This window comes from Vespa crabro, chromosome 5 (assembly GCF_910589235.1).
Source record: "Vespa crabro chromosome 5, iyVesCrab1.2, whole genome shotgun sequence".
NCBI lineage: Eukaryota > Metazoa > Arthropoda > Insecta > Hymenoptera > Vespidae > Vespa > Vespa crabro.
In genome coordinates, this window is record NC_060959.1 from 11,494,311 (window position 1) to 11,511,880 (window position 17,570).

The following is a 17,570-nucleotide window of genomic DNA, read 5'->3' on the forward strand; positions in this document are numbered from 1 at the left end:
GATGTTGAATTGTTTGTTAAATATAATCACAATCTACAATGTTTGGAGACTGTAAAGAATGAAGTATAGATTTGTTCAATATTTTTTCAATAAGAAATAAGGACGAATCTGTAATTTTTTTATCATCTTGGTGCTGTATCTTAAATAGTCTAAAGAAAGAAAGAAATAATTAGCGAATTATTGATCCTTTTTCTTATATACTAAATGTTGCATACTTATTGATTTCTGCTCTGGTGTCCATAATATTGATGTCTTGATTTATTAATTTGGCAATAGTTGCTCTTGCAATGTCATAAGCATATTCTAATATTCTATGTAGAGTTTCATATGTATTCTTTAATACACAACACTAAGGGGATTTTTAAAGGTTACATATTAAATCTTGCAATTGATAATTTTTTCTAAACTAGATTATTATTTATCTATCTTTACCTTGTTATGGACAAAATTTAAAGCATGTGAAATAATGATTTTACAAAGTTTTTTTATGAAAATTTCTTTTTCTATTTTACTCATCGTTTCTGGCCGAAAGTCCGTTAATAATTCAGATAGTTTCGACTTATAATTAAGATCTATATTTTCATAAAGTTCTTGATCTTTATCAAGATGGTTTGTGTTCATTTCTAACAGACAAGAATATGAACGTCGTTAAAATATATATTAGAGAAAGTTTCTATTACAAAAATTAAATTATTTGTTTAAAAGGTAAACCTGATAAATAATCCATGGAAAGACAGTATAGACTGCTTAAATATCGTTCAGCTACTAGAAGAGATGGTGTATCGCGAATGTCTATTTCATCAGTTATATTATTAAGCCATACAGAAATATCTGAATAAGTATTGTATGGATATTGATGGACCATATTATTTTCACCAACATCTATCCATGGTTGGCGTTCCTAAATGGATATATGTAAAGAAATATATCCACATTAATAGTCAAAATATATTTAATAAGATATGTAAGTACAATGAGATGACATAACGATGCTAACAAGAAATATATCTGTTTCTGCTTCCATTTTGGGTTTATGATCTAAAGTATATTCACCGCATTGAGATACAATAACTTTTTTTAGAGGAGATTCATAATACGTTGGAATATCTTCTATTTTTTGTAATGTCTGGATACCGTCTACTAGTTGTCTTTTTTAATATCATCATTAAGCATTAATTTTTATTTTGTTCTTCAATAAAATAGCACTTATTATATACGCATTTCGACACATACCCAAACGCAACATAATAATGATTCATCCATGTATTAGGTTTTAAAGACACAATGATTTGAGATTCATTAGAGTGCTTTCCATTATTTGCCATTGATAAGATTCCTCGTCGATTGTGAGGTATGCAATATGATTCATCGGCAATCGTAGGCATTATAGCCGTGTTAAAATTAGTACTGTTCAATTTAATATCTAACGTAATATGTGTGTATAGCCAACATTGACGATAAAAGGGAAAACAATGCTTAACTTAAATTAATTTATTTTCATTTTAATACTTGCCACCAAATTGAATCCATCCATTTTTAACTATACGATGAACGTAAGTGTTTATATAATGCGATACTTTGAAACCTTTTATGCTTTCATATTTTCCAGTACAAAAATTTAAAAAATGTTTACAAGTTTTTGGGAGCAAGTCAGAATATAACTGTAAATATTCTTCTCATATTTAAACTAGTCAAATAAAATTAAGATATATTAAAAATAATTATATGTGATTCATAACTTATACCATGAATAAAAGGGAACCTATTACGAATCCATCCAAAGTGAATGTGAAATATACGTAAACTCTCTAAAAAAAATAATCAATATTAAATATGGATATTATTATCACATACATATTATAATTGACCTTTGTTTTTTTAATAAACTTTTTATAGTATTCTTCAATATGTGTTTCATAATATCCAATATTTTTTGGCATATGAAAAACATACAATTCGTTGAGATAATTTGAAAATTCAATATCACTGCCTATAAATGCATCATTTATAAAGACTGCAACGTGTCTTTTTAAGACCCACATCTTACCACCAACACGCTATAAAAAAAAATGCAACTGTATATTTACATTCCATTAAAAAAATTAATTAATACAGACAGCTCTTTACCACTTTCATTTTTTGAAGATATTCGTACCAATCTACTTGAAACATTTCTCTAATTTGTGGTACAGCATATTTCTGTGGCAAATATTGATAAACCTTTTGTGCATATAATCTTGCTTTATGAAAAGCAATTGTGGTGATAAGACCTTCCACTCTTATTTTAATAAGATAATTATCATCTGAATAATCTAAACAATCCTTTCCTATTAGTCTCCCTTTGTCACTGTTATTTACTGTAATTACATATGAATTGCAATAAGGTGATAGTTCTTTAGTTGACATTGTATTTATTATACATATAATAGTAATTTAATAATTTTTTTTATAAGAAAGAATAAATATAATCTTTTTTTTTTGTTTTTTTTCTTTTTTTATAAATATATAATTTCTTTAATAGGAAAATATCACTAAAAAATATAACCAAAAAGTACTTGATCAAATTAAAATCATGAAAACAGTAACATTTCATTTGATATATATTCAATTATTTCTTAAAAAATTAACAATGTATACTATTTGTATTATCATTGGATGTAACAGACAAATCTTTAAATGTACTTTCAATATCATTTTCTTCTGAGCTGTCATTATCTGTATCCAAATTATATAAAAATGAATCATTTTCATTCATAGGGAAATAAAACCTGAAAAGCAAAATTTATGTAACTTTCATGTTATAACGGAATCGTTTTTCGTTAATCGATCTACATTGAAAATTAATTACTAACTCTGGTTGATCCCATATATATTGTTTAGGTATTTTGTAATGATCTTTTTCATTCATGTGTTCCAATATGTTGTCTGACTTTTCCTCACATAAAATGCAACATTGTATACAAATTCGTCCCCTTATATAATTTACCAGTTTTACCTATGCATTTAATCTTATTATTTGTTCATTGGCATAAAAACTATCTTATAAATATGTCAAATATACATACTTTCTGATAAAAGGTTAAATCTTTTGATGCCTCTTTAAAGTCAAAATTGTGTTGTTCTTTAATATGTTGTAAAATAGTAGGAAAGTCTTTATCAGAATGATTACAGAATAAACAAAATATACTAATACTTTCATCATTCCAATCAGACCATGACAATTCTTCATCTTCACTTTCACTGCTTAATCCAGTATCTTTAGTGTATTTGTAATGTTTCTTAAAAGAAAAACATAGATCTAATGATATAAAAAGATACAACAAGTTTTAACTTTGATGAACAAACATGATATTGTAATTATTACTTGATATTTCCTTGTTCTGCTAGGATCTGAATAATTATTTACATAAAACTTATCAAATGTTTTATTGTATGGATTTATTTGTTTATGTAACTTTTTACGCATGTGCTCTTTCAATGCCGTACGATCCTTGAAAACTTTTTCACAGTATATACAAATTAAACTAAAAATAAAATATTTTGATATGTCTAAAATACTTATACCATAATATAAAAAATTATGAGTGAATATAACTTATGATTGTTCTTAATATTATTAGAAATATACTAATAATTATAATATTTAAATTACCTTTCAATACTATGTTGTATTTTATCTAAAAGTTCATCGATGAAAACTAAATTTTCTGGTTTACCAAGATACAAATTATGCTTCTCTGAGAGATGTTTTATATAAATAATACGTGATACAGAAAAGTTCATTTTACAGAACATACAGCCACGTGTAAAACTAGTATCACTTCTTTCCTCAGATTGTTTTGCTAGAACCCATTCCTTGAAAATGTATGTATAGATATATAATTTAATTTTATATATATATGTATATATATATATATTACATTAAGTGTCTTTTCTTATTGTATTATTACAAGCATTACCAGTTTGACCCTATATATTTCATCTCTTAATGTTTTATCCTCTGAGATACAATCAGAAAGTAAAAAGTAACTTTCGTTTTTACTTGGTTTCCCATCAGATGTACAATCCATTAATAATGTAGTACAAAAATCAGTTATGGGCTGTTCTTTGAATCTATTGCCCCAATAATGTATATAACTAATTAAACAAATCGAAACATTATACTTTTGTTAACATATCAAATATGACATATCAAGTCATAAATCCTTACCTTTTCAAACTTGCTATTTTCCAAACATCGCCTATGACAAGGCGATGTTCTTTGAACAAATGCGTTAAGAAATCTTTCTCATTTGTAGGAAGAATAAATGAGTTCTCACAGAATAAACATTTTGAATTGCATGGTTCGTCATCAATACCAACAAATTGTGACTTGTACATAATAGGCGTTGATAATGAATCGCAATTTCCAGACATTATTCTCGATGTTCAGTGCTTTTATGGCATTTAGAACCATATAACACTTGTTAAGACAATATCTGCTTATATAATAATAGTAATAATAATAATAATTGTTGTTTTAAAAATAGTTCTCTAAAGAGAAAAAAATAATTTCTGTTCGAGGTTAGAATTAAAAATAGTCACGTTACCATTAATCAAGAATAACATTCTTATTTCATTAACCGTATCATACCTTTTGATGTATATTAATTTTCACTTAATAATAAAATAAAACCATGTATTTAAATTACCACTTTCTAACATTCTTTTATTCGTACATAAAAACATAGTATTAATGCATCTCTCACAATTCTTAAGGTTATTCACTATTTCTTTCGTTCGAAGCATGTGCGACTTTAGCGACAGGTATGGACAAAATATGAACTACGAATACAAAAGCGAGGAACGCTGTCCCCACCATACGTTTATCGTATCGGTGTATAAGAGACCATAATTGATTTTGTGTGGTTTGGAGTAAGTAGTCTAATAGACTGTTAACTCAAACTTTTTAATCTCTCATATAGCATATCTTTCTTTGATGATGAATCTATCTCTCAATGATCCCTCGATGGTCTCTTATGATCCACAAATAAAAGCCTTTTATATGTGCAGAAACTATTCTCAAAAAATACCATTCTTCAACATGATCTTTTTTGCAAGAAAAATAAAGCTTTTACAAAAATATGCTTTGCCTTTAAAATGATATCTTGTTCATCAAGAATTACATCTATCTGCTCTCATTGATGGCTTAAACCATATTACAAAATCAAGGTTGAAGAATAACCTTAATTTGGATAGAAAAATTCTTCAACTTAAAGTTATACTGAATTAGAAAGGTATAACTGTAATGAATGAATGTAAGTTTTTAGAATCTCCAACGTTTGAACGAAAAAATTAAATGATTACAAATGGTTATTATGTAGGATCTATATTGTAATAAGAATGAAAATATTATAAAATTAATTTATAGTTATTTTATTGAAAAAATTGCATAAAAAATAGGTGTTTAATATTTCGATTGTCCTTAGAAAGGAAATTTTATATACATAAATTTATATGAGCAAACTTTATACGCATAAAGTTTTATTTGTCAGATAGAGTAAAGACTAGATAACAAATTCAGTCCCACGTATATATAACAATTTCATTTTGTTTTAGTATTGCTTTTTCTGTTTTTAATCAAATCATATAATAAAATTATATGGCAAGCGTGCAGAGCAAAACTGCTATAAACTGTACTTGGATAAGTATTCCAGCAAAGCTCTATTATTCCTAGTATTGAAAGTTTCGCCTTAGTTTCATAACTTGTACACCATGCAAGATATGGCAATGTATGGTAGTACCATATGTAAAATTGATAATGTAAAGATCTACTGCACGCGATGCCTATAAAATTTGCCACAAATAGGGGAAAAACAAATAATTGGCTCATTGTCGACATATCCACCTTTTTTTTCTTCTGCAATTGAGGCTTTAGATCTTTTTCCACTTGTTTTAATTTTGCATAGGATCTCAAATAGATTATCCAATTTGGTACAGAAATGGCTAAGATTAATAAATGTAAAAGTAACAATGAAACATGAAAGTATGGATTAACAAATATTTCCTCGGATAAAAGGCGCCAGTTTACTGTCCATTTAAATTCAAAAATTCTTCCCAAATTGAATGCTCCTTTAATATATGAAATTGGATTTTCAATTAAAAAAGGTAAGCCTAAAATCACTTGTACCAATGCGCAAATGGACAAATGTATTACAGTCTTCGATGTTCCTAAGATACATAAATATGCAGCAAGAAGTGCTGGCGCAAATAATAAAATATTCATTTTTACAGATACAGCAAGACTATAAAGAATACTTCCCAAATACCAGTGGTCGTCTAAAAATGCATTTAGACTTGAAAATAATAATATCATAGCTATCGGATCATTAAAAAGTCTTAACACAAATATAGAATGTATTCGATACGATGTACAGCACATCAAAATCAATACATAAGGTGGAACCTTTTTGGTTTTTGAGTAAATGCGGAAGACCAAGGCTAGTAAAACAACGTAGAGAATAGCAAAGATATACTGAGCTATTTTAATTTGTGCTCCTTGCATAGTGACATAATATAGAGCAGAAAAAATGTACAAAAAGCCAGCAGGATAAACCAATGGTCCTGTATCACCTTTTAGCTTTGAATAATCCAATGTACCATTTAAAAAACCCTCCACTTCTTGCATATAAGCTTTCCAGTCGATTTCTGTATAAGGCACTTTTTCGATAATGAATACATTCAAAAGCATTTCCAATAAAATAAATAACTTTGTAGTTATTACAATTTTTCTTGGATCTGTTAATAAGGACCAAAATTGAGGCCATTCGAAACTTTTGAACCAACTATTTTTACCTCTTTTGGAGGCTTTATTTATATTATTGTGATTAGTACGACTATCTCGGCGTGGCGCCATATCTTTTTTTTTTTTTTTTTTTTTTTTTTTTTTTTTAAATACACGTGTTCTATCTCGTAAAAGCACAAATAAACCGAAAGTGATTATAAATGAGACGGTTCTGTGGATATTAGGAAATTATTTCTTTCACAAGAAAGACGAGTTGCAAGTAACGATCACCATGTGGCAGTATAGTCGCTCCGTGTCATTTTATCGTTTGCTATTCTCAGTTTACTTTCATCAAGTCCTTGTAGAAACAAAATATGTTAACAACTTGTTTCTTCTTCATATGGAAGAAATAACCATTAAAAAGTATAGCTTATTATTCGTTCATATCGTTACCATATCGTTATTTTTAATGGGCACTATACATTTGTAACATTACTTTTGCACAATTGTGCAAGATTTAAAAATAGATCGGTTACAGAATCACTGTCTGTCTACGTGTCCATTATTTGGATCTATGTCTTATGACAATTATAACGTTAAAATAAATAAACTCTTTTTAATTGCATTGTGATATTTAACATTTTTAAGTGATATACTTTTATCAGAAAAATATGTTTAATAAGCAAGTGTTCGTTTAATTAAAATTATACATCATGTTGAAATTAATCTTTTTTATTTGTATCATTATACAATGTTTAATTAGTTCTTCGTTAGTTTTTTGCAATCATAATAATACTTCACATCCTGAAAGGTAATTATAATTATATAAGAAATAAATCTTTTTTCGAATAAAGTTTTTAATATATTGTAATTTTTTAATATAATGCTTTTTCAGTAATGGAATTGAAAACTTAAACAATGACATTAATTTAGATTCTATAAATAACAATGATTCTGATGGAAACGATATGTAAGGGAGAATTAGAAATCGTATTTGATAAGTTATATAATTCATATATTTATATTTATATTAAATAATGCTAAACTTTTTTCTAGGAAGCAAACAGAAGATTACATCGATCCACATTCTTTTTATTATGATAGACGTAAAAAACAAATAATAAAAGATACGTATGTGTATAAATATTTATCTCATTTTTGTTTGAATCAATAAATATCACTTATCCTAAAATGATGTTGCAGAAAAATATTTTCGAGAGAGCAAAATACAAAATCTAATCAAGTAGAATTATTAAAAGAAAGTAATGAAAATTGTGAGGCAGTGAAAATATATTATAAGCGTTTGATTATGAAGTTACTCTTAATTTCTAAGTTGAAGGTATACTAGAAACTGATAAGAATAATATATTATAGAGTGATTCCTTTGTAAGTATAATAATGTAATTTCATTTTCTAATGTCATACAGAATGACGATGATAATGATGATGATGATGATACGTTAAAGGGACAATTATTTGTAAAAGGAACAAGAGCGCAAATCGAAACACTTAGAAAAATAGAAACTGATAATTATTCTTTGAAAGAAATTGATATAATCTTGAGTAAAATTTTATTGGAGCCTTCATTCTATAATAATGTTTCTGATATGTTCGATTTGTATTGGATTAGTCAGTCTGCATTAAAATTTATTAGGAATTACTATGTAAGTCGGTTACATTACAATTTCATAATATTTTCACTAGTATTTACAAACATCATACTATTTACTATTTTTATATTTTAGGCATATACGATTATGGTTGCCTGTAGTATACTGGGAATCGTCATATTATTCAAACATATGCCATATTTTTCTCCATTATTCATTATTATCGTCGTGATAATAACAGTTAGCTTCTTCCAGACTTGGTGGCAACTAATAACGGTAAAAAATATAACAAAATTAATATCATCTTGTATATAGCTAAGATTTCTCAAGAACGTTAGATATAAATATTTTGTTATATTATTTTAAAAGGAAGCCGAGATCAAATTAGCGGCATCACAAATGAAATACATTGAAATGCCTATAAGTTGTCGGCCGAGCAAAATGAATTTGTGGGAGAAAATAAACTCATATCTCTGTAAGTATGTAGAATAATGAGAATTGTATTGCAATTAGAAGATCAGAGGACAGAAAATTATGTGAGAAATCAAAGATCTCGGTTATGATTTAATACTTAATAAGCTTTCGTATAGTTACCATCTGTACTTCATATCGATTGATGCTTTTATGCCGAAAAAAAGAAACATTAACGCCATCTACAGTTTATAATGAGAATTAAATCAAAACGTTTGTTTACCAAAGAAAAATTCAAAACTGTGAACTATATAAATTATCTCTCAATTTTAGCTGAATTTTGGTTACTCATAAAAAAAATTTTTTTGTTAATTATAGTTAATGCCATTGACTGTGAAAAATATTACGAAGCTAGAATGAGTAATCCAATGTTGCAAGTAACACCTGCTATGGCTTTTTCACACATGGTAACCACATTCCTAACGCATCCAATATCTATTATTGGAACAACAATGTCTCAGTTTATAAGTAATGCAACTGGTAAGATTTTTTTGTTGTTTTTATATGAGAATAATTACTATATGTTAAATAGTAAATTATTCATTTAAAAAAAATACTACTATATAATTAATGTTTTTTTCTTTTTTTTTTTTTTTTTTTTTTTTTTTTTGTTATAGATCACTTGCCTATCTTTATAAAATACATGGTACAAGTACTTTTATATATATTGTTACCTGTATTCCTTTTGGTTGCTATTTTTATTTGTAGAGGAGGTTCTGTTAGATTTGGATTACCATTTATTTCTTCACTGTTGTCATTTGAACAGACTTCATTGCCTCCGAATAGTGCTCAAAAGAGGCAGACAATTGAGTTAATTCGTGAGGTATTTAATATTTATTTATCATTACATTACATATTTATACACGTTTATCTTAATGTAGCAGTATTTCAGATTTTTGCCGAAGTGCCTCCTAATATTCTACTAAAAAATACTGAAAGTGTTAAAGCAGTGCTATCGTCTGATACTTTCGAAGAACAAAAAAATAATAGTCCTACGGATAATGCAGTCGAAGAATCTTCTAAATTAAGATCAATTGAATTTGTAAAAAAATTGGATCATGCTAGTGGTGATTCAAATAAAAATAATTTATTTTCTGAAGAAACTGAAGAGGAAAGTGAAAAATGCTTAAAAGAGCCTAAAATCGATACGGAGAAATATATTGGAGGTGGCGATGGTTAATATTTTATCGTGAAATATATTTTTTATTGTTTAAGCTTGAATACTTGTTAAGTTAATTTTAACCACTTGCGGTGCAAAGAAATTCACGGTTGCGCGTGCCAGAATGGTCGAGTGCAAATCACTTCGGGGCGCAAATAATATCATTGGCTTCACTATCACTTTCCATTGTACAGTCTAAGATCAATATTTATAATTTTACACGATGAAGTGCAAGCAGAAACTGTGTCTCGGTAAAGAATTTCATTAACAGTTGACGTGCCACGCACGTCATTTTTCTTTCTGGAACAATCGCCTGACGACGTGTGTAACACGTTCCGATAACAGAAGCATCTCGACGCACGTGGCACGTCTTTCCAGCGCAAGTGGTTAAGGAAATATTTTTAAAACCATGCATTAAAAAATATAACAAGTAAAAAATGATTGTGTATTTATATAATGATTACGAAAATCACTCTTGAAATAATTTTTTATATTGAGCAATTAAAAGCATATTTGTGATTATGGACAATGTGTGTGCTTTCTCTGTAACCATATTAGTTTGATATTTCAATTGAATAAATAGATTTTTCTGAAAAGAATTAATCGCGGAAATACGTTCTACCTACCCTTGAATTATTAGCGATAAACAATACGATTTCATGAAGCTATGCTTTATTAAAATCGTAGAAATGAAATTCCGACGAGCTAATTCATCGTACGATAAAACACGCGAACCATGGAATTCGTTATAGGTGGTCTCATTTGTAGCATTGTATTTTGATTGCTGGGGTCTCGTTTTGCTGAGGATTTCGTTATTAACGCAAATTCAGCCTAATGATCAACGAGCAAACAAGCGTTTACCGAAGGTAACGTCTGCGTTTTCCGTAATTATATATACGGTAGTTGGTAACTACGTGGGTGTGCTCTTGTTTAAATGAAGGGGTGGTAAGCAAGCGGATACCGCGGCGTAACGTTGAGCAATTATTAACGTATTAGTGTCGTTAGAAAATTCTCCCGTGTCACGCGTTACTTGTTGTCATATTTTACGAAATTGCAACAAACGAATTATTATGTACGGACTGTTGGATGATACACTACATGTATAAAATGATTTATTGTCTTACTTATTGATAGACAAGATAATGGAAAAATTGAACGAACGAAGGAAGGAAACGATGTATAACGGTGTATAACAAAAAAGGTATATTCGAGAGATCAAAATATTTTGGATGCTGCGATCATTCATGATCAGGATACGGATCCTTTTTGAGCTTGCTCGTGGACCCGTGAACGTTGCTCGTCCCTATGCACGTAGAAAAAAGAAAAAAAAAAAAAACGAATAGATTGTAGTACGCTTGACAGACGGTTCTGCTCAATTACATGCTCGAGATCACGTCTAAGAGATGCTGTGGCGTTGCTAGAATACACCTACCATTATATTCCGTCCTTTACTCAACGTCTTAACAAAGCATCTCTATTATTTCATTGTCTATCGATATACCGCAAATATGATCACGATCTAATCTCAACTCTAACAATTTTGCCTATTACTGATACAGGAAAATATTTATCGTGCTTTTAGCCAATATAAGTCAACTATACAAAATAATATCAGATGTGTACTGGCAAAGAAATATCGTATACTCTATCGATTACAAATATCTCGAACCTAACGGAACTCGATAGCCGATCCTAATTCAAGCGTGAGGCGATTCATGAAAGATCGTAAATGCATCGTCGAACATCGGCGAAGCTATCAAAATAACGAACCCACCTCATCTCAGAGTACGTTATTCGCGGCTGATCGAACGTGAAACGAGCTGCCCTCCTTTACGTGAAATCTGAACGTTCTTTTCCGCATCTGCCCTATTGATGTCTCTTTTAGTATTTGTATGCCATTGACCGGGGGTAAACCACCGAAAATTCAAGGAACTTTGCTTCGTGCGCGTTACCATCATCGCTATTGCGGTAAGAACGTTTGAACTAAACTTTGAAAGCTTCCTCGCAGTTTCCTTTTACCTTTTATTTCTCTCTTTCTCTCTCTTCCTTTACGTTTGTACGTACTATCGTTTACTTCTTGCAACAACCATAGACCTTTCTATGCACAGTAATTTAAAAGATATTTATAAAAAAAATAACGAAAAGATTTCGACTAGAATGTATTTATGCGATTTTCCATTGTCTATCATTGAGCAATAAATGTTATCTATTTGTAAATTTTGTCGTACGTTTTACCTTCGTCGATCGGGAATTCTGTAGACTCGTGAGAGACACTGGCAAATTGATGGTCGGTTAAACTATCGGTCTCCGATAGTAAACATTACAGTGTCCTGTTAGAATCGTCGAATGTAAACAATCCATTACCGCTTCTCGTTCAGTTACTACGATCACGATTCGATATTTCTGTTTAACATTTTACCTCAAAAAAGAAATTGTTTCTTTCCTTGGTTTTACGACTTTCCGATCGCGAAACTTATTACATATTCGAAAATTTATTTTTATCATAAATTGCCTCGCCACGACACGAAGCTAATTGATATTACAGATATTGTTGTCCTCTAAATCGCAGATCTAACCGGTTTGTCGATCGATCTTTGATCATTCATTTTTTCTTTGAACATCTCCCAATGAAAGCAGCCATTCTTGAACTCGTCTAACCAGTCCTCTTATCTGTTAATCGTAATTTTCTCTTTACTCATTTGCGGTATAAAGAAAAACGAAGTCTAAGATAAAGAAAAAATGGCTATTCTTCGAGCATCGTCGATGAAGGACAATTTTCTCTTAACGCGATACTTTCGTCGGAGTTGAAATTCTCTCGATTAAACTAGCGTAATATCCAATGCGATAACTTCCTAATATCGATCGGGAAAGTTCAAAGGGCCTGTCGTCTCGGAACTACGCTCGCGTTTCCTACGAGGAAACTGCCGATCGTTGAAGCGACGATAATCCATCCCACGACGATCTACGCGTAACCGTCGTCCTCTTCGTCGAAGAGAGAACCGGTCGGTAATTTCGAAGGAGGCCATCGAACCTCCCATTGGCTCGGACGTGTTTCCAGTTGGAAGTGCTCCCTTGGGTTGGTATACCTAGGCTCTTCGATGTACACTCGTATATATACACGTAGAAAGCGGGCTCGAGCATCGAATCGAACCGAAGTAGCCTCGATAAGATATGCACACGTATATATATATATATATATATATATATATATATGTATATATATGTATATATGTATGTATATAGATACACACATATGTAGTTATATACGTAGCATGTATATCGATAGTCCAAGAGAGAAAAGACAAGAAGGGAGGAAACTCGAAGGAAGGTCCTTTGGGACCAGTTGAGGTCTTAATTACCGGCCTCTCACCGATGGAATGCCGTGTTATCGCGTTCTTACTCTCAACCAACTTGCCTTCGACCAACTGTCGTATTGGATTACCGACGTTTTTCCTGTCGGTTTTTAAAAGCAAAAGGCAATCGAGGACGTGCGTACGACGCGCGAACGATCGTGTAAAGAACGAACACCTCGAGGGGACACCAAAATGAGATAAAATTTCTCTCTATATCTTTTCGGTATATTTCGAGTCGTTAAACGTCCGACGACCGTGGTCGTTTCTTAATGCGCTTGTCGAAATGTTACATCTATCGTGGATAAGGGAAGAGAGAAATAGAGACAGAGAGAAAGAGAAGGCTTATTTAAAGATATTCTTTACTATTTGGAATCGAAGAGATTTTCTCTCTCTCTCTCTCTCTCTCTCTCCCTCTCGGTCTCTTCTTCTCTCTTTTTTGAAAAAAGACGAGTCTCAAAAGTGAGCCGAGAAATGCATATCGTTTTTATGGTCCGAGATACGATCTCGACGTGTAAGCAGGAGGTGAATTTCGTATGATTTTACGATCGTTATCCTCCGTACTTGACGCAACTTTCAAGTTTCGATTATACGACTGAAACGTTTCTCGAGAGTATTCTCACCTTACTAATATTGCTTTTAATACGAAAAGACGACTCGCCGAACGTTCGTAATATCGTTTCGTCGCATATATTTATTTTCACTATTACGGTAAGATGTAATCCTGTGCGATTTTAAGTTTTGAAAAGTCGCGTATAATTAAAATGCAGACTCAGTTTCGTTGATAATTTATGTTAATGGAACAGTAAAAAATGTATAATTGGAAAGGCAAGGGACTCGACGTGTAAGATTCTTCTAAAAAAAGCAACATCAAAAAATTATGTTGATTTTATTTATTAAAACTATTTTAAGCGAACGTATCGAAAGGTTCAGAGAAAACTTATCTTGCGATAATCGAATTTCCATCGTTCCGATCGTTCGCCAAGTTTAAATGCGAATCACGTCCTGGCTAATGGAACAGAATCATTCTTTGATGCGAGCAGATATAAACGAGCTTATAAAGCTAACCGTAAAAGCTTTGATTTTATGACGGCACGATTAATAGGACTAGCATAGATTGGGTTTTAATGACTCGATAAAGAAAAGTACATTGGCCGCCATTAAATCTGTTTCAGTTACCTAGCTCTGATTCTTACTTGAGCTAACGAGCTTTTCATCGGATTTGGGTAATCCCAGACGGTGGAGGTGTTTTTGGTTCTACCCTCGATAATTATACATGGATAGAGGGGGTAAAGTAAAAAGGACATTTGAGGAGACGTTCTGGATAACGCTCCATCCAGACTACTTTTTCCTTCCTTAACCCTAGAACTAAACGAATTACAATCTTTAGAAAGAAAAAAGAAAATAAATTTATAATATAAATGTTTGTATAAATGTTTTGGAACACAAAGGGAAATAAATTAATACACTTCCAAGAGTATCTTGAAATCAAATGATCGTTTCACAGATCGTGTCGTTTATTATCGATCAAACGAATCGTCGGAACGTAAAATGTTCACTACTTGAACGGTCATAGAACACTGCTAATGAGACGATTCCTTTTCTTTTCGAATATCGCAGAAGTTTGAGGGAAAGGTCTTAGCTCCGTGGGAGAGACTTCTCGTTTCGTAACTTCGAAAAGTCTCGGTTGAGAACGAAAGGTCCAAAGATCATTATTCACTTCGACACGTTCAAACGTTTGATACTCGCTGATTATTCGATGGAACGAACTAAGATCGTACTCTTTCACGGTCGGCTTTGAAAATGGTCGGCGAATTAATATTGAGAATATTAGGCGCGTTGATTCAGGAAAGTGGCTCTGTGTATCGATGATATATACCGAGAGAGTGCTCAGGCATTCCCATCGTGACTATCATGAGGGATGCCTCGGAGCGCCAGACTCATGTCATCGTGTCATCGATAATTGATGTATGCGCGAACTAATGGCTGTAATTACCTCAACCTAATATCCACCATGGAATCTCGCGCTTCTCCATCGGCAGACCTTGTGCGCGTGTATGTTATGTATAAATATATTGTATATATGCTATATATAACGTATACATCGATGTATCGTACGCATACGTTTGACCCTTCGTGAGGGCCAAGCCACTCTGAGCCCTCTCTCTCTCTCTCTCTCTCTCTCTCGCTCTTTGAAGCACGCTAAAATTTCAAAAAGAAATTAATGATTCTCATCGACCGTGACAGACTGACCGTGGTAATTAATCGCGAGAGTTCGCCTCGAAGATCGCAAAGATTGACTTTCGCTTTTTGCCTCGCTTCATATTCTTTTTATCCTTTTATTTTTCTTCCTCTTTTTTATCCGTGCAATGTCGGAAACTTACATACAAAAAGTTCTTCATTTTACTTTAACGAAAATACATTATTGAAATAAAAGGTACATCGCCATCGGCAAGTTTCGAGCGTTGGCGGTATAGAAATATAGGATAGAAATCAAAAGCAACGAACATGCAAAGTGCTCTATCTCTTTTTTCCTCTTTCTCTTTTTCTTTTTTCCAAGAGTGGACCAGACACGATAGTTTCGTTCATGTGGCAAGCCATGATACAGCGAGGCTTCGGAGGAATAAAATTTCAGCCACTGCCGGCTCGACTTGAGCGAACTTATGGCCTATAATAAGATTACAAGAGACATAGAGTAGTGTGACTAACGAGCCTATCGTCAACTGCAAAACCAGATGCCGTTCCGAGTGTGTCTGCCGCCCAGGACGACGAGTCTTTTTGGTGGTGGTCTTCTCTCGCGTCTGGCCACGTGCATTTTCTCTTCCTTTAGATCTTTCGGCCTTTAGATATTCCGCCCAGTGAAACTAATATATTTATATAAAAGAAACCGGTACGAATCGAATCTCAACCTCGAAATATTCGGCACGATTTCTTCCTCATTTATATTCAACAATCGCGATCATCTTCTTTTTAAACATTTTTATAAAGCAACTTGTCTTCGATTTTATTGGCTTTCACACGTGCCACCTTCTTATACGAAATCTTTCTAAAATCATGCTCCGCGTAGGTCTTTGTCGAACGAATTGTCCTTTAGTATTTCTATAAATATGTTATAAATTTTTGTTCGTTAACGAGAAAATTGTTTTTTTTTTTCATCTAAAACTTTTATATACAGCAATGAGCTACGTCGGTACGATTTCCGATATAAAAAATAATGAGATGAGTCTGTAAATTTTCGCAGAAGTTAAAATAATATCGTTTATTAAATTTTCTCTAAACAACGTGTGTTTTCGCGACCAGCGACGATATGTAACTAATGATTTGTAACAACGCAAGATACCTAATATACAGTACGTTATAAGAAAACGTATGTATTTGATCGAACATAAACATTATGATATTTACGTAATCGTACACTTTACGTATTCGGCAACGATCGTCTATTTTCGACCAAAGTCGTCACCTTGCCTCATTGTTAACGCCATTTTGTTCTTAAGACGTATTACTTAGGTTGTACGGCGCAGATCGTCATCGTCGTAATAGCAGGTAAGGAGAATATTTTCTTAATTTACTCATTACCAATCGATTACCGAACGAACGATATCAACGGAGCAATGTTCGCAAATGTTACGACAATCTGTTCGACAAATAATTGCAAATATAAAATCGGCGTTTTGGCTCAAGCATGCCGTGACATCTTTTCGGAATTTATTTCTGCGATATCGCCACTTTTCTCGATTCCTTACAACACTCAAGTTAATAATTGGTAATTAATTAATTGTCGTCGATCGAATTTCGTATCATATTCGACTTTCATCGTAGGTATAACCTATATATACTTACATATTCGTATGCGTAGAGAGAGAGAGAGAGAGTTAGTGTGTGTGAGAGAGATAGTGCGTATGTGTGAGAGAGTACCATAGGGTACTCTCGCGGATAGGTTAGGGCAAAGTCGCGGTTGATGTAAGTACCTTCGATCGACTTTGATCGAGTCGAAGGAAGGTTCATTAAACATGATTAATTAGTATGTTATTTCAGTCCATGGATCTTCATATGCAGCAACCTCTACGTGGTAAGATACGGATATTGGATATTACTTGCGATCAAACTAAATCTAAATCAAGTAAGGTAAGTATTATCGAGCTAATCGCTGTAGCCGTTTCAATAATCTTATTTCGATAATAATATTTAAATAATAGTAGATATATTTGTTTTTG

General features: G+C 31.8%; 3 protein-coding genes across 4 annotated transcripts; 1 reads left to right on the forward strand and 2 right to left on the reverse strand.

The window, feature by feature from the left end:
• Window positions 1-3: 3 nt before the first annotated feature.
• LOC124424125 lies at window positions 4-4,822 on the reverse strand. Its single transcript, XM_046962721.1, is given in 17 exon segments — window positions 4-149; window positions 216-349; window positions 433-558; window positions 629-901; window positions 998-1,148; window positions 1,234-1,407; window positions 1,510-1,661; window positions 1,746-1,808; window positions 1,869-2,057; window positions 2,128-2,357; window positions 2,683-2,768; window positions 2,853-2,995; window positions 3,066-3,278; window positions 3,365-3,524; window positions 3,653-3,855; window positions 3,960-4,137; window positions 4,211-4,822. Coding segments are annotated over 17 exon segments (2,814 nt in total). The 5' UTR covers window positions 4,417-4,822; the 3' UTR covers window positions 4-16.
• A 684-nt stretch (window positions 4,823-5,506) lies between these two features.
• On the reverse strand, window positions 5,507-7,026 carry LOC124424123 (lethal(2)neighbour of Tid protein). The gene has a single exon (XM_046962719.1). It carries the CDS (start codon window positions 6,893-6,895, stop codon window positions 5,585-5,587), a length of 1,311 nt encoding a protein of 436 aa, XP_046818675.1. The 5' UTR covers window positions 6,896-7,026; the 3' UTR covers window positions 5,507-5,584.
• LOC124424122 (chloride channel CLIC-like protein 1) lies at window positions 6,999-10,602 on the forward strand. 2 transcript variants are annotated; one of them, XM_046962717.1, is made up of 10 exons: window positions 7,062-7,574; window positions 7,659-7,733; window positions 7,820-7,894; window positions 7,967-8,102; window positions 8,191-8,427; window positions 8,509-8,649; window positions 8,743-8,848; window positions 9,163-9,324; window positions 9,462-9,667; window positions 9,737-10,602. In XM_046962717.1, the coding sequence occupies exons 1-10, from the start codon at window positions 7,477-7,479 to the stop codon at window positions 10,022-10,024; spliced, it is 1,524 nt and encodes a 507-aa protein (XP_046818673.1). In that variant the 5' UTR covers window positions 7,062-7,476; the 3' UTR covers window positions 10,025-10,602. The 2 variants fall into 2 exon arrangements, with proteins under 2 accessions (XP_046818674.1, XP_046818673.1); XM_046962718.1 differs by lacking the exon at window positions 7,659-7,733 and having other exon boundaries at window positions 6,999-7,186.
• Window positions 10,603-17,570: the final 6,968 nt, after the last annotated feature.